The sequence below is a fragment of the Saimiri boliviensis genome, chromosome 1, assembly GCF_048565385.1.
Source record: "Saimiri boliviensis isolate mSaiBol1 chromosome 1, mSaiBol1.pri, whole genome shotgun sequence".
Classification (NCBI taxonomy): domain Eukaryota; kingdom Metazoa; phylum Chordata; class Mammalia; order Primates; family Cebidae; genus Saimiri; species Saimiri boliviensis.
This window is the reverse complement of record NC_133449.1, coordinates 263095081-263113200: the sequence shown is the minus strand read 5'-3', so window position 1 is coordinate 263113200 and position 18120 is coordinate 263095081. Positions and strand designations below refer to the sequence as shown.

General features: G+C 39.9%; 1 protein-coding gene across 5 annotated transcripts in view; it reads right to left on the bottom strand.

The window, feature by feature from the left end:
• Positions 1-502: 502 nt before the first annotated feature.
• The window catches only part of DAB2 (DAB adaptor protein 2), a 54612-nt gene continuing 36994 nt past the window's right edge, over positions 503-18120 (bottom strand). For 2 of the 5 annotated variants that reach the window (XM_010336653.3, XM_003925906.4), the window contains 9 exons: positions 17959-17985; positions 17664-17717; positions 17151-17213; positions 11394-12038; positions 10245-10407; positions 5428-6060; positions 4776-4885; positions 3809-3879; positions 503-2229 (listed from right to left, as the gene is read on the bottom strand). In XM_010336653.3, coding sequence (XP_010334955.1) covers positions 3814-3879; positions 4776-4885; positions 5428-6060; positions 10245-10407; positions 11394-12038; positions 17151-17213; positions 17664-17717; positions 17959-17985 — 1761 coding nt within the window. In that variant the 3' untranslated portion in view covers positions 503-2229; positions 3809-3813. The remainder of the gene's footprint in view (positions 2230-3808; positions 3880-4775; positions 4886-5427; positions 6061-10244; positions 10408-11393; positions 12039-17150; positions 17214-17663; positions 17718-17958; positions 17986-18120) is intronic. The other 3 variants (XM_074386397.1, XM_074386399.1, XM_074386402.1) reach the window with 2 other exon arrangements.

Below are 18120 nucleotides of genomic sequence, written 5' to 3'. Positions count from 1 at the left end.
AGGTGAGAGAGTTTAAGGGCGTCCTAATGCTAAAAAACATCTGTTCATCAGCCCGATCACCTTACGCAACAGCTCTCCAGAGGGACCCGTACCAGCCTAGAGCAGTCCACACACACACAGTAGTGTCTTGTGAGGTCGAATATGACTGAATAAAAAACAAGAGGCAGCCAAGGGTAAGAGGCATGAACCAACAGTACACTAATGAGCGACTTTATAGTGGACATCAGCTGAGGTTGTTCTGGTGCAAGTCTTATCAACTAGTCTTCCTTACACTCCCAGGAAGGGAGTGCGTGTGGGTTTGACAGAAAAGAAGGTGTTGAAATAGATCAGAAAGTAATCTACTCATGGTCCTATTTTGTGGATTTCCACTTTCTCTCCATTGTTGTAACAATCCAGAAATGTATTATAACTAACATTTGCTCCACTTCAGACTGTTATGTTTTATAACTTGCCACTAATGCCAACTCAAAAGAAGGTAGAATAAATCAATGGTACCACATGATATTCTGCCACTCCAGTTTATTGAAATGAGTAAATTTGTAGCTTTATTTGCATACAGAAAAGTGCACGAGAAAATAAGTATGTACAAAACAGCTGTGTGGCTGATCATGACTTTCAAACATTCAACTACCTAGAAATAGTTACCTCCAGTTTAGCACATTTAGGTATTTGGACATTTAAAGTACTATTTCAAGTCTGTGTTTATGGTGACTGAGTAGGAAGCCAGATAGAAAATTATGCCACATATGATCAGCTATTACCATTAAACATAAAAGCACAGGACTTTCTACTTGGGGCTAATGAATAGAGGGTCATGTGACCACTGTCTTGTTTAGCTTCTGAGCATCACCCTCTTCTTCCCCCTCAAGGTAACATTGGATGTGGCTGATTAACTCCCACAAGAACCTGAGCATTAAGTGTCAAGAGACAACATTAAAAACCCAACATAAACAAAACAAAACTCATTTTGACAAGAATAAATCCTTCAGAACTGTGCTTACAACAGGACTGAAAATGAACTGGGAATGCTGCCAACTTATGAGAAAAATATTGCAGACATTAGATTTTAAATGGTTACCCCAAACACTTGTTCCACAGCTTTTTCCTCCCCACTTATCTTCCTACTAATGATAAGACTGTGGCTGCAAGGAAGTTTTCCAGTTACTTGATAAAGGCCTAGCACGACCCCAAATAAGCACCTAATATGTTTGGCACAATCATTTAGCTTTGTGATATGCTGCTCTTCAAAATAGAGTCCTTTGTTGCTGAGTTGAGTTCAATTTCTCTTGAACATTAACTGCTCTTCTGGAACTTCAGCTCAATAGAACGGCCTCCTCTTCCACAGGAAGGATATAGGTTGTGCCCATTTGCAATTCTAGTTTCTGGGACTAGCAATTACTGAGAATGAAGAGAGGCTCCAGATTTTTTTTTTTTTTTTTTTTTTTTTGCCCTGTGAGAGTCTGTTGCTTGTGAAAGGGTAGTAATGCTACATGAACCCAGGAGCAAAACTGACTGAAAAGAGAATCAGAAAAAAAAGGAGAGGAGAGATGAATAAAGCTCTTCTCTCATATGCAACAGCTAGCAGGAGCTTGGAGAAGAGGACAGTCTTGGCCTTGGGGGAAACTGGTCTTCAGAAAGAAGAGAAGCTATCTCTTTAAAATCGTCCTTAAGTGTATTCGATTCCAAAATGTCTAAGGAGAATTTGGAGTTGCTTCAATTTTACTTTAAAAATTCTCTGTAACTGATGGTCTCAAGCAAGACTTCTTTTAAGAAGGTGCCTTGTTCTACTGTAGCCTTCAGGTTTTATGCTCTGAAGCAGAACCCCTGAACAACTTTAACAATAAGGATTTAAAATTTTATTTAAAAGAGTGTGATATGAAGGGATTTGGTGGCTGCATCTCCCAACCAGAGGGTAGAAGACAGGTGTTCTAGAAGGTTCTAGGGACACAATAGTCAGGGTTCAGTAGGGAAACTACTGTACTTCATTCACACTTAAGCTAGAGAGCTTAGGATCTTAATTTATTTAAAGCCATAGATTCAGTTTAGCTTTAACCTAGACAGAAAGTGAAAAGCATTTTACAAGTAGAAGCGGCAATGAGAAATAAGGCAACAGGTAATATGTCAAAGCTGGAACAAGGGCAGAAATCAGGATGTGTCTGGCTATCAGCTTTGTTTTAGACTACTAAGGCCAATCTTTTTATTCCTCTGGATGGTCTGCAGACCAAGCTCCTAGAGAGGTGGGGAGAAGAAAGAAACCCATGGTTAGAATTTTTGAACTGAATATCAATGTATTAAATATCAAGTCATTATTAAAGATGTCAGTAATAGTATTGTGAGGATTGATGCAGATGATAAATGTAGAACATCTAATAAAGTGATTACCACAAGTGCTCAATGTTAATTATTTCATCCCATGAGAGTTCCCCTTACCCAATCTATTGATGTATCAGGTTGACCTCAACTATCCTGTCTTCATGACCTAAAGAAGAAAGGGCCTCCAGAAAGAAGACTAGTTCATTCAATTTAGGCCATACAATCCATCGAGACTCCCAGTGTAGTTTACTTCTTCTATTGGTTTGGGTATATCTCACCTTGAGTGGAGGGTGAGAATGCGTCTCTAGTAAGACTTCTAGCTCTTAATTATCTACTATACTACTTTATTACCTTTAGAATCACCTCCACTCTTGTTAAAAGGAAGCATTTCCTTGGCACCAAAGAGAAATTCCTTAGTGCTGTGGTAGGACCCAGGAATTCAAATTTTTAATGATTTATCCAGTTCTCTGAAGCAGGTTATGGAAAGGTGCTATAGGAAACACAGTCATTAGGGAATAGCTCGAGTGAGGGAGAATGATCTAAATGCCTATAAGCTCAATCTTATTGTTGTTGCCACATTTAAGATATTTGTCTATTAAAAATCATCATATTTTAGATGGGCCCAATCACAGGTTAGTAGTCTTGTTTGGATTAGACAAGATTGGAAAAAAATGGGTTTGGGCTTTTTTTTTTCTCATTATTTCTATTGTTCTACCCCTACCAGCTGCCCTACCTGCTCTAAAATGGGGAGAGCCTTCTTTTTCCTACTAAATTCAGTCTCTTAAGATCAGAACAAAGTTGCTATCACCTGCTATTGAGAAAGAGTTACACTGAGCCCTCCCAGGGTTTCAATGGAAGGTAATTCTATCTAATCACTTATCTAGGATAAAGTCCATGAGACAGAAAAATCAACCTTTGGACTCATTTTGAGCTCCTACTGCCTATGAAGGAGATCTTTAACAGTTGTTAAAACTTTTAGATTTACTACCATCAGACTCTTCCAGACTAACTTTGAGATTGCTCACAAGTAATAAATGGTAAGAGGAGCCATGATCATAATCTGTTTTACTGACTTGTATGGTGGCTTCAGAAGGTCTTCAAAATCAAATTATTACCAGGTTGTTTTGCAATTACTTCAATATGAAAGTAAAAAGGTTAGAAACCTGTGATGTGTTGTTTTGAGTTTTACTTCCCACACAGAACTGAAAAACCAAAAACATGGGATAAGATAAAAATCCACATCCCCAAGGGCATATTACTATTTTTTGATGTGTTTAGGAATTCTGTTCTTTTTTGATGTGTTTAGGAATTCTGTTCTTAAGTGCCCAGCCTAGTCATTATTGAATGATCTAAGTATGGATTTACATGTTGATTACTCCTAAACTATAGATATTTAACCTTTTCCCAATTCTAAAATTAAAATTTCACTCTTTATTCCATGTTACCCTTTCTCACAAAAACCCCTGAGATAACCTTATTAGGATCTTTTACTTACAGAATTTAGGCAAAAGGATTTCCAAATGGATCCCTATATATCTCAGAAGAGACAGGTTGAGGAGAAGCCATCTAAGAAGATAGAATCATCTAGTCAATAAATACAGTTACAGTCATAAGAAAAAAAATTTACAATGAAGACTTCCAAAATTCTTTTTAAAATCACTTAGGTCATAGGCCAATCAGACATTATATGGGGCTTACAGTGATTGTTTCTATCTGCTTGCAGAGGGCAGTGCATATTATTTATGTGAAAATCAAGATTCAGATGAATTTCATTTGCCTCCCCCCAAATGGGAAGTATTATTTTTACAAGCTATGGAACTATTGTTGAAAAATTAAGAATGTAAATTTTTGAAAGCCTTTCAAGATGGTATTTTGGCTCAATTTTCTCCTGAAATGCTTCCACCAGTTGGTTTAAGTGAGATATGAAAGATGTTTTCTATGTGATATTATTTCTCAAATTCAGAAGATAATCATTCTTGTGCAAATAATCTTTCTTCAGTTTAAATAAATGTTTATACTGTGAGGGTTCTTGGTGACAAATCCTAGTCAAACAAGCTTTACCATCAAAAAGCTATTATAGCCAGGTGTGGTCACTCATGACTGTAATCCCAGCACTAAGGGAGGCCAAGGCAGATGGATCACTTGAGGTCAGGAGTTTGAGACCAGCCTGGCCAATATGGCAAGTCCCCATCTCTACAAAAAATTTAAAAAAATAGCCAGGTGTGGTGGCATGTGCCTAGTCCCAGCTACTTGGGAGGCTGACGCAGGAGAATCTCTTGAACCAGGGAGGTGGAGGTTGCAGTGAGCTGGGACTGCACCTCTGCACTCCAGCCTGGGCGACAGAGTAAGACTCTGTCTCAAAAAAAAAAAAAAAAGCTATTATAAAAGCAAGGTTAATTCAGGAGGCCAGAGTTCTATGTGGCATGTACTTTGGAGAACAGCTTCTAGTAGTTAATACTTACAGAGGCTTGTGATGAACCAAAAGAATCTTTAGAGAAAGGGTTCTCAAATGCATTTTCAGCAGATTTGGTAACTGGCAGGGAAACTTGTCTGGTCGCTGGCTTTGGTGGTTCTATAAGGCAAAAAATCCAGGCAATCAGTAGACAAGCTTTCCCCACATATAAACCAGTCCCCGATTCAGCTTATCTTTGAAATTTAGTTCCACACTTTTGAAATTTACATCAGTGGAACAAAAATCAAGACCATACCCTAGGTATCCCAATAATTGTTATCTTTCTCAGAAGAGAAAGCCATGCATATTTATCTAAAGTGCAAGAGATTCAGAACGCCCTCACTTAAAGTCACAGAACCTGGATGCTGCCTTATTATACAGCCCTCCAAGAGCCACCAGTCATCACATTTCAACAACTCATGGCGGCCCTTTTAAGACTTATCACTGGAGGGCAGCATTGAGTCAGTCCTCAGAAACGACTAAGGTAATCAGTCACCACCGAAAGGTAAATGGTCAAGTTGTCTCCGTAATCCTCAATTACCAAAAGAAGCAAGAGCAAGGCTCTTGGTGGGTGGGAGAGGGTTCATTTGGAGGATTCATTTAGGTCCATGTGGCAGTGGAGATCGTTGTTGGAACAGTAGGCAGAGTGGTGAGTGGCTTACCGTTGATCTTACTCAGTAGTTGATTAGCATCAAGGTCATCATGGTCTGCATTCTCCTGAGGAATGCCGACCTTGCTGTTGAAATAACTGGAAAAGGCACTTGAAGTCCCAGAAGAAGTCTGCTGTCCCTTCCGGGCAGGCACCGTAGGTGGCTGCCGCAGTTGGAAGTCCTTAAACATTTCTTTCACATCCTTGATCTCTTTATCCCCAAGTGGGTCTAAGGCAGTGAAGGCATCACTGGAGATGTCCTTGGGAGGGCCAGCTCTGGGAGGCGGCTGCGGAGGAGTGACCAGGAGAGAGGAGAGCATGGACGGGGGCTGAGTAGACACAGCAGGAGCTGGAAAAATACTGCTCTGAAAAGGATTCCCCAAAGAGCTTGTTGTTGACCAAGCATTGGGTGCCACAGATGCAGAAGGGCCCCAGACAACAGGCACTGGAGAAGCAGTTGAGGCTGCAAAGGATGAAGGCTGGTTCCAACCTGAAACAGCTGGACTTGTACCAAAAATGACGGGCTGACCAAAACCGGCAGGTTGACCACCCGTCATGGCTCCCGGAACCATTGAAGGGGACTGACTGAAGACCAAAGATGTTGTGTTCCATGGTCCCGCCTGAGGGAGTGTGACAGCTACACCACCTGAAGAAAGAGGAAGAAAAGTACTTATCAGGAGACAAGCTTGAAGAAGATTCTTGAATTTCAGAAAGCACAACTCTCTGGAAAGCTTCTGTGCAGCTAAGACTTCCATCAAGCCCTGACGCTGATATGGGAAGAATCAAGGCTCCGAGAGAATAATCACTGTAAAAATTGGCCAGCTAACAATGTAGAGTGAGCATTCAAATGCTGGTTGCATTCTGAGGCCCATGTTCTTCCTACCATGCTTTTTTAGCTTTCCTCATTAGAAGGGTAATACAGTCTACAAGTACCTACTCATCAAAAGAATAAGCCCTTATCATACGGGCCCTAGTTGTCTGATACAATTCAAGAAACTTGAACAGAGCCTGTCAATAGCAGGAGATTATTTGTTAAGTGAATATATTTATATGCACAAACTATGCTGATTATGATGTAGTTAATTAAGATAATCCATTGGACTCTCTGAGTCATGGATTTGATCTTTTCATCTGGCAGCTCGCTCATGTCTGGAGTCTTATGGAAACCAGTGACCGCACACGTGCGCAAGGCCTCAACATGCTTGCATCCTGAAGCAACCATTTCAGTTTCTGCATTTTTTAATGCTGCCAAGGCTGACACAGCTACATAAAGGGAAGATAAAGTTTGGCTAATGCTAAGATCGTTTTAGACTTTTATATATAAAAATGGAGGAAAAGATGTTATCCTGGGAGGACTGTTTCAAATGAAAGTGCTTCCTGCCATGTGCCACTCACTAAGCCTTGCCAGAAGTTAGAACAGGGAATTTAAAAGAGGAAAGGAGGGAGAGAGGACAATGGAAACAAACATCTTTCAAGGTAACTAATGGCCTGTATGGGGGCATCTGATCTTTGTCATGACTGGCTCCATCTCTTGTGGCCTTGCTATGTTATCAGGAATTCGTTAAATCACAACAATTCAGGTCTCTCCAATGATGACCTCTGATTCTTGAGAGGCTCGCTCCCTGCATCTTGTTCCAATATGCAGGGTGCTATCTTTCCTGCCTCTTTCCAAGTGCATTAATGATTCAGCTACACGGTCACTGCTAACAAGGAAACCCAAATTCAACCTCATAGCTATTAATGGGTGATGCTCTGCTCTTGAAACCTACTTACTTTGAGCTTTGTGGACAGCATTCTTTAGTTCTGAAAGTTTTCTTCAGACTTGGGTTAGGGATGTTTATGTTTCCAAGAGGGAATACTGTGAAAGTGGTGTTTAGGAGTGATGGAGCGCGAGACTGTATCTTCGAGCTTCTTAGTCTGGAACACTGGTATTACCTGACTCCATTCTCATCATGCACGCTGGGCATCTGGCCACGGGCACACATGGTGTACTCACAGAGAGTGGTGGGTTTCAGAACAGGCCATTTCACTTAATCAGCATGCTCATTTTGGAGGTGAGGAAACTGGGTGCAGGCTATTAATTAAAATTGTGAAGGTCACTGTCTGGAATGGTAGAGACTGAAAATCAGGAACACACTGGCTCTCCGTCGGCACCCCATTCTCCTGTTCTGCTTCCTTGGCAGCAAGGCACGGGGCAATTTTTATTTTCAAATGCTATGTTAATTCAAATGCTTCTTTCATAGATACAGAAATTAGACTTAATTTTCACTGAAGAATATACTCCTTTCATGACAAATCAAGAGAAAAGTTCTCTTATATTCTGCAATACAGGCTCTAAAAATGGGTTTAGTTTGAACAAAGTTGTTGCTCACACTTTAAAACACGTTCAATTAAATTGTATTAACAGAAACCAGATCATTCACTAATAACTTCCACCAGTTTCATGTACAAAAAGGATGGTAGAATTTGTTATCTTTCATGTCAGACAATTTGTCTTCACTTAGGAAAATACCACGTTAGTGAGAATGGTATTTGTAAAAGAGAAAAATATTAGGGCTGGGCACAATGGCTTGCACCTGTAATCCCAGCACTTTGGGAGGCCACAGTGGAAGGATTATTTGAGGCCAGAAGTTCAAAACCAACCCGACCAAAATGGTGAAACTCTGTCTCTACTAAAAATATAAAAATTAGCTGAGTGTGGTGGTGCACACCTGTAATCCCCGCTACTAGAGAGGCTGAGGCACAAGAATGGCTTAAAACCGGAAGGCAGAGGTTGCCGTGAGCTGAGAGAGCACTACTATACTTCACCCTGGATGACAGAGTGAGACTGTCTCAAAAAAAAAAAAAAGTGAAAAATATTACATTTGCCAGGAATTCAAGGCCTTCCCAGTGTACACTTATACCAGTCTTCATTCCTACCCACCAAATTCCACACATTGTGTTTCAATACATCTAAGGCCCAGCTGGACAAAGTAGGGCCAAGGACTAAGGAAAAAGGGGACGTGGGTATAGAACATTAATTTTATGACCTTCTGAAGCTAGATTAAAATACAGGGTAGCAAGTTGAAGCTGAGGGCTCAGCTTTCTACAACGTCCTCTCCCCACCCCCAGTTCTCCAGGGGAGACAGTCCCCCAGCTGGGTCTAGCGGAAGCCAGACCTACAACCTTCCATGGTTTGGCTGAGGATCCCTGCTAGTGGACAGGGACTATACTGTAGAGCTCAGTTTGAGTCCCATGTCCAAACTTGGAACAATCATCAGTATTCTGCAGTTGTATACCCCAAGGCCTCAACAGGGGCACCTAGCCAAAAAGCTTCACTTCGTCTGAATAAATAAACAGTTATAGCGTCCAGCTGTATTTTCGGGCTGACTTGTTAAATATTGGCTGCAAAAATTCTTAAGGGCATTGATATTAGATACAAAGCTCTGTGATGCGATCTCGCTGCAGACATTGCATTGCAAGTACTCTGGTCTTCTGCGAGGAAAGGATACCAACTAGCTCCACTTGGGGGTGCAGGGAAAAGAGCAATGAAAAAAGGGGGAAGCCCCCCAGAAACATGAAATCTTTAGAGAGAGCCACTTGATGGAGTAAAGGCGAGCAGAGACCTGGGACAAGCTGGCTTTTCATATCCTCACAAATTTCAGCCACTCAGCAGTTGAGTAACAATCCACCTCTGGCCATCCTATTCTAGATATGATTATACAGATTTCTTGTAAAAGAACCAAAATATTTTCCTTTGTAGGAAAACAATAGAGAGAGGTAAAAAACAAAACAAAACAAAACTAGGGTTGTGACGACGGACTTCAGAAGGCAGAGAAAGCCAGGATCCCTGGTCAAATTTTACCAAAAAAGAGGACAGTTCTTCTTCATCTATAGTCCTCCACCTCCCAAGCCAGGGTCCATTTGGAGTTTGTAGAGGTGCCAAGAGCAGAAACATAAAGAGTCCATAGCAGGACAGCAAAACTATTGTCGGGGTTTCTGAAAACCGTATCATGGCATCTGAAAAGAACTGTAGGCTGTGGATGATGGATAGCAAGGCCAGCCCTTAGTCAAATGGACTTCCCCACTGTCCTGCCACAGAGTAATCAGCCACTCACACAAGCTAATGACACGTTTAGGAATTAAGAGCATCAACATATCCCAGGTGTCTGATAAAATTCCATCTCTTCACTTATTTCTCTGCTTTTTCAACTTTGGCTTTCTAGGACTTATACTCTAGCTTCAGTAAAACACTCAAGCTAGCCAAAATCTTGGCAAGGAGCTGCTATGGCAGAAGCATTCAGAGACTCATGAGGATGTGTGCCTGACCCACCCTTGCCATACACCTAGGAACAGCTGGGCCCAGAACCTACGACTTTTGCTCTATGACCTTATATCCTTCTTGGGCATATATTCCTCCAAGAAGGCTATGTGTTGAAAGGGCATAGGCCTTCTATCTATTATGGCAAAAGATATGGAAGACATGCGCGTTGCTACAGATGACAGACAAACCTCTCTCATGTAAACCCCTTTTTGCTACTGAAGCTCATCTGAGTTTAGAATCCCTTACAATTGTCTTTCGGGAAACTGTGACCAGTCGGTTCAAGTAAGTGCAATATTGAAAACGAATTTCTTGTCTCATGCTGCCTCGAGGAGCCAAATGTCAGGTACAAATCAAGAATATCAAATGGAGGTGGGGTTGTATAGGAGTAAAAGTGGGAGAACGGCTCCCTGGGATGCTCAGATCTTATGTCTGTAGAATCCTCTAGGACTACGGAATGTCTTCCGATGCATCATCATTTTATGAGCGAAAGCAAAGAGTCATACTTAACTTTATCTCTAGGCACCTACCTAGACCCGCCAGGGGCCCCACTGGGGCAGGAGCACTTGTCTTGAAGAGATCCAGAGGGTTGGGCTGCAGGGCTGTAGATTGTCCTGTGGGTGACGCCTGGCCTGAAGGTTCTGAGACGGGAGGAGCAAAGATGTCTGATGCAAGCAAGTCATTGGCTGAAGACTGACAGGACAGGGAGAAGCCTCAGTTACTCACAGTGAAATACAGCTTCACTTTGTCTCCTGCTCTATACCCCAAATTTGAGAGCCATAAAAAGGAAAACGTTTTTCTTGATGGATAAACATCAACTACTACAGAAAAACAGTCCCCCCAAAAAAGACACAGATTCCTACAATGGACAGACTACTGAGTCTTAATGTCTGATACTACCTAGGGCTTGCAATGTAAAATCTATTATACTCATTTACACACTCGCATTGGTCTGGTCTCATCAGCCAAAAGCTTGAAGTTGGGGAAGCAAGTGTGTAAAAGCGGCAGCTATAAATAAGCATCCTAAATATTTTTGAACATTCCATTGGATTTTAAGTCAGTCTACAGAGAGGTCATACAGTCTTAATCCAGGCAAGCCTACATATTCCTAGGAGAGGTTAAAAAAGACACCTATGAGAACTGCATTTTAAATTGCTCTTAAATAAAGCTGAGATCACAGTGGTAATAGTAAATACATAGGCTTTTTCTAAGCTTATGTATTATTTAGTGAGTATTAAAAGAGGAGGTAAGCTCGAGACTTTTACACCACCACCATGGACATTAATGCAATACGATGGGTGTGCAGGGCGTGTGTTAGTGTCAGGGAAGTACAAAGGGAATCACAAGAACTCTTGCCCTCCCATCCCAGAACATGATGATCAACTTACCAGAGGCACAGAAGCATAGCAGCATTAAAAATGGAAAAACTTGTGTTTAGTTGAATCATAAGTGACAAGACATGCAAACAGAAAGCAGGGTGCGACAAACACTGCTGAGATGCTTCAAAACAGCAGCAGTTAGAGGAGAGTACTCCTGGGGGACCAAAGTGCCTTATCCCACCTTCTATTTCACAGCCACACAGGAAACTACGAGAGTAGCAGGAAAGAGAGCTTGCATCACACCACCCTTTGGTACCGAACATGCACACTGCTAATGGATATGTGGAGAAGACAATTCACCTTAGCAGTCCTTCTGCCTCTTCCTGGTTTGGTACTTTGTGGAGGTGGGATAATGGCTATGGAGTCATGTGGTGAGGACTGGACAGAGCTTTCCAAGTCCTGCTTTACGCCATTCTGTACAGACAGTCCTTTGGGAGGGCTTCCCACAAAAGGGTTCGGGGAGGATTTGACAGGGTGTTCTCTTTCAGATACCCCATTTTGAGTTCTCACTGCTGGCTGGGTTTGCGAACTCGAAAAGGGCCACGGGCCTGCCTGAGCTTCCTGTTTGCCAGTCCGGTTAGAGATCTGGTCAAATTGCTGACCAAAGTAGTCAAAATCACCATTCAGGGGCCCATTACTCAGTGGAGTAGACAAGCTACTCGAATTCTCTTTCTTCTGATCTGGAGATTTGAGAGAATCAAACGAAGAAGGTGTCGATTGGTCTGGCTGTGTGAAAGGATCGTCACGGAAAGGATCAGGATTAGGGGTGGGAAAGAAGTTGAGATTGGCAGAAAAGGCATTTTCAGGCAAGAAGGATGCCTGAGGCTTTGGTCGAGGAAGAGAGCAGGAGGTGATGCCATTTGTTAAGAATGGATTTTCTCGTAAAGAATTCTGATTGGTGTCGATTTCAGAGTTTAGATCCACTAACAGGATATCTTTGCTTTCCTATCACATTTGGAAAGAAAAAAAAAAAGGGTTAGTCCATGTTGTGACTTAAAATGAGAAAATCACATAAGATGACTAGGATTATCAGCATTTCCATTCCAATTTGGTCTTGATATACCAATTGATCATTACCTCCTTCCATCACCCCCTAAGTCCATTACTCCCTAGCTCTAGACTAGGCCCTCTTTATCTTTCCCCAGTATCATGCACTTTATTTAAGTCTCAACATCATTAAATGAAATCTTACTGTTGCTTACTTCATGTCTCTACTCACCCTAGTTCATACATACAGACCGGTGGAAATCATCATCAGCACTGTTTGAATTTGTGACTTTGAAAGTCTTAAAGGGAATTGATTGTGAATCACTCTAAATGATTATCAAAGTATGTTGAGCTTGAAAGTAAGTGATTTCAGAAGCCTCCCTCAGCTTCCTACCTGATGCACATACAGTCCCCTCTGTTGTACCCCCCGAGTCATGTAGGATCATCTACCTGAATGAGCAAATTCATTGACTAATACATTCATATTTTATAGTTCTGGTTGTGATGAATTAAAGGTCAAATGCATTTCCCTAATATCAGTCCAGTTCTTTCCTCTAGAGGTGGGAGAGAGGCTTTTCCTTTATATCACAGCCTTCAGGTATACCTCTAAATACTTAAGGCTCTTGCTGAAGCTGATAGGCAAGCAGGATCCCATCCTCATCATCTCAATCTCTCCCCTGGCCTTACCCTTTTTGTCTATGTCCTCTGAAAGAGACACTCAATACTGATCTAATTTAATTGATTATACATTAAGATCTCCTATTGGTACATCTCTCCGTAACATTGCTTAGAGTTCCTATGGTGTGGTAGTAATTTCATCTACTTAGTGGTTGAAGTCAACCAACAACTGGTCTTTAATTTATACACAGTAGTCCCTCCTTATCCTCAGGGAATATGTGGTCCACAGTGGATGTGTGAAACTGCACATAGTGCCAAAACCTACATACAGTATTGTTTTCCTATACATACATATGATAGAGTTTAATTTATCAATCAGGCACAATAGGAGTTTAACAATAATAACTAATAAGCAAACAGAGCAGTTCTAACAAGATGCTGTAATAAAAGTTTTGTGAATGTGCTCTGTCTCTCTTCTCTAAAAATATCATATTGTACTGTACTCACTTATTTTCAGACCAAGGTTGACCATGGACTTATTTTCAGAAAGTGAAACTGCAGATAAAGGGGGACTATTGTACAAGGTAGAGACATGGGTTTAAGAGTTCGTTTGAAAGACATATAATACATATAGCTCTACTAATTCTATTCCCTCTCTATCATTGCTCTGGTGTTAATTTTTAGGATTTTCAACTGTTCGATAAAAAAGTCTCAGCTGAAAAGCAGTAAATTTGATGAATCTGACATGTCTTTATTCCAGTAAAATACAGAATTATAACTCACCCTAGGATAGAACTTTCATACTGATAATCACTTCCTTCTGCTTGACTTTGAGCCATTAAATACTTAACTATTGTGGCCAGAGAAGAATATAAATGATTAACAAAAAAATATATATTGTGGCTAGAGAAGAATGTAAATGATTAAAAAAAAAAAAGCCTCACTGAAGTGGAAGTTATAGTAGTTATCTTGCATTACCCTGGGCAGAATACTAAATATTTTGATCATTGGCGGGGCGGGGTTGGGGGGGAGGCCGAACTTCAAGAGAATATAAAATTTGCAAACTAGTAAATACAAAAGGGCTCAAGAAGATCTCCTTGGCTTTTAATGGAAACAACAACAACAAAACAAAGTTTTAGAAAGGTTAAGTCCTATTTCATGGCCACAAAAGAGATAGCAAAATCAGATCTAAATGGTGTTCTATCTTTTGGCTTCCTTTACTGTGAGGCATAAAAACACAGTTTTTATAAGCCAAAAACAGGTTTTCTCTTTATAAGAAGAAGAATTTGTCAGAAGAAAGAGCTCACAATTAAAAAATTTTTAATCAGAGAAATGGATTGGAAGAGCTCTTAATGTTGGGATCTTTATACAATCAAAAGGTAGGATAAAATGTGTTATAAAAGCTCGTGATTTCAGTATTGATTTGTTATGAGCCACCTCTGGGTTAGAACAGGTGAGTGTTCACAGCTGGTAGAGTTTTCCTTTTCAAACACTTCAGAAGAAGTTCTTAGGACACCAAACAGGAGCCACAATGTTAGACTTCTGAATAGTCACCCTATAAGTAAAATGTGTAAGGCTCTCCTCAGGCTGGGTTTGTTATTAATCCAAGATGAAACGTATAGTTCACAGGCTACAACTGAAAGCCCTAAGAATCCTCGTCCACCCGCCCTTGGTCAGAGCCTCATTCATTCTTTGTTGGACTGTCAATACTGCATCCCGTTGGCCACTGTTTGTGCATGTGAGCCGCAGGCACTGGAGACACGGCAGTGAGTTGCAGAAGCTGCTTGTAGGGAGCTCCAGGAGGTGGGCGTAAATCCTGAGTTCCATAGCCTAGCTCTTCTCTGGGGACCTAATGTCACCTAACCATTCCAGTTTGCCAGGCTGAGGACTTCCCTACTCAAAGCCTTAAGTGGCTTCCTGCTGCTCCCTTTATTAAAATAACCTTCCTTAAGGCCAAATTTTCAAATGATCCACAATAGGACCCAATAGGCTAGTCGTTTCTAGCCCAACTGCTATCTATTTTCCTGCACACTTCAAAGACCCAACTCAAATTCAGATTCTTTACAATGCTTTTCGCGTTGATTTTTCTGTCTCCACTTTCCCTGTGCCCACCCATGTGATCATATGGCATGTATACAAGGGCATAAGTGACACTTGGGCTTTGTATGCTGATCCCATCCCTTGTACCAGATTTAATCTCCTTGATCATAGATCATGTCTTATATTCTTCCCATAGTAACTGTGCTTTCAAGTGGTTAAGTTGTTAAAGCTACAGAACATGGGTTTTCATGTTTTTCTTTTTCTATTTTTTATTTAGATTCAGTATGGAAGGATAATACTCAAGGGGCTTGCCAGTAAAAATTCTGTTCTACGGGAAGCCACACAGTTCCCAAAGTGAGCATTATTTGAAATTCATAAAACTTTTCTGTGTAAATTTGAGGGGAGTCACAACCATCCAGGACCAATATAAAGTCGAGGTCATTTACATTTCTGTCTTCACATATTTCAGAGCAATTGTTGTAGGAGGTGAATATTTTTAAACATGCTGGCTTTATCAAGTTGAGATAAATATATTTTTGACCTCTGAATATATAGTCAATAGATAAGAACATGTTGTCAGAGTCAGAGTGTAACCAGCACATAATTAGATCTGTTGGCCTTCTTTTGGTCAGAGATTACTGTTTTGATGGTATTTATTATCTTATTGTTAGTTTACCTAAAACTTGAATTCCTATAAATAAAAAGTTCTTAGGCTGCATAAAGTCTAATAAAAATGAGACTGAAGATTACCCAAGTTATTTTTCATTTCCTTTAGAACATTCTAGAAGACCACAGAAGTAGATTATACAGGCAGTACTTCCTTGCCTGTTCCACTGGAATTCCACTTCGTATCTTGAGTGCTTTGCTCTCTTTGAATATTACTTGTTTGAATATCAGTTATACTTGGGAAGTAGGGTGTTCAGATACTCATGTAGTTTGGAGAAAGCATCACTAACGGAGGAGAGGGCAAAGCTGACTACAAATCAAAAGGCTTTCAGAGTTAGGATGGACCTGTCAGGATAATCTAATCTAGTATTTTTAAAAGTCTATCCTCAGACCTATAACAAACATTATGTCGAATGAAAGGTTCTATAGCAAGTGACTTAGAACTCACTGTTAAAATGAATATTACACAGGCTTCTCTCTTACAGGCATTTAGAATACTACCATGCATTGTCATACTCATATGGTTAGGGTCAGAGAAGAATGCATGAAGCCCCTATTCCTCTCCATCTCATTTGACCTGAAAGTTTTATGCAGTAAGGATTCACAGGCCTTGAGTTTTCTGCAGAACTCTGGGAAATGAGAATTTTACTCAGTTTTTGATCTGTTGCTTGAAGTCCTGTGACTTTGGTCATGTAGGCTTCCATGATAATTTCCTGATACAACAGAGTCCTAACTAGACATTTCCCCCATTATTCTAGACTAATTCTTTTTGTCTGCTTATTGCCTTCTCATCTTTTATGTTCAAATCTAGAAACTCACTTCCTCAGAAGCATTATCTGAACCTCTGAAGTAGATAAATATCCTGTAAGTAGCATCAATTACTAATGATGTTATTAGTTTTAATGTTGGTCTCTCTGTCAGGGAGTAAATTCCATGATGTCATTGATATTGTGCATCTTACTGCTATGCCTTGCAAATAGCAAGTGCTTAGGAAACTGTTACATAAATAAATGAAGTTGCAAGAAGTCATTCAAAATGTCATGAACATTTTCATTAGACATCTGTTTTGGAAGAACTGAAGACTTGGGCTTAAGCCTTGAATCTGGACTTCTTTCCTGTTTTTTTTTCTTTTTTTTCCTGAACCACTATTTTTTTTTTTTATTTTATAAAGGAAAATATTGTTCTACTCTTACATGGTTGTTACAGATCATTCATTATTGAGCAGACTTATGGTATAAAATTCTATAAAAATGGGCAGTTTTCTAATAAGGACAAGCTTTGGTGGAATATAGATGAGCCTCTTGTTTGTTTTAAATCTTCACACTAAATTTATGCTGCTAAATTGCAACAGACAGAATGCAAAAAAAACAAACAAACAAAAAAACAAATGAAGAGGCGAGGAGGCTTTATTATTAAACATCTAACAATCATACTTTCTTCAAGTAGGCTTATGCAAGGACTATCATTCAGCTCCTCCTTCCATTCCTCAGTGATACCAACGACTACATTGCTGACCTATTGCTCAGGTTTAACCGATAAGCAGTATTAATATAACTGAATTAGTGTGGAAGGTTCCCATTGGTGACTTAATATTCACATTTATTCTAAAAGCCATTGACATTTCATTTCCAAAAATCAAGAGTCACCTTCCAAGTTTCAATGAGATGCTTAACATTTCTGGTTATTGCCAATTTTACTTATAGATGTCATTTCTATTACATTGCAAATTTAAAAACGAACACTTACTGTTGGACTATTTAGGTCAGGAGGTGTGGACATGTCCCCAAACAAATCCATCTGGTCAACACCCTTAAAAAAGTATTTGGATTAGATTTAGATGTGTCTACTAAAAAAGGTTACTTCGTATACTGTTGTGATCATTTGTTCCCTAAAGTTTAGGAAAGTAGTTGTCACAATTTAATTTCCATTTAACTAATAGATTTGATATTAAGCTATTTAGGTCAGGAAGTGTAGTCATGTCGATTTCCCCAAGCAAATCTATCTTGTCCACACTCTTAAAAAGTATTAGCTTAGATTCAGGTGTGGCTACTAAAAATGTTACTTTTCTAATTTTTTTTTTTTTTATTACTTTTGTATGTTGACATAGATAGATGTTACACTAACATTTTGAAAAATAGTTATCGCAATTGGATTTTCATACAGATTCAATACAGATTTGGTATTAGCAACATCTACATGGGTTCTGCAACCCATGTTCAGTCAAGTAAGAACTGTCAAACATCACATATTAATACATACCAATTTCATTTTGTTAGTTTGGTCATCTAGAATCATTAGGGTCTCACTCCCATTCTGAAAAGACAGCAAATATTTAAGGATTTAGTTGAGTTTTCTCTATAAAATGTATTTGTTCACTGTATTAGCTTGCCAAGCAGTAGTTACTTTGGCATTTCTCTTTTAACTAAATATCTTTCCTGATCAGAGAGGTCATAAACACAGTGACAAGCAAGGTGGCGAGAGTGGTTGGGCGGGTAGCAAACAAGGGTTTATAGGCATCACACACGATTCACGGGAAGTAAAGATGAAATTTTACCTCAACTGTTTTGTTGGCTTCTTCCATCTAAAAAGAAAGATCCATATTCAGTGATCTTAGTATTCCTAGTGAAAGGTAGTTAAATACAAGAACAAGTATACCTATGATTCACAGGCATAAGGCAAGAATGAGTCTTGTGTATTATTTCTGCCTTCTGTTCCC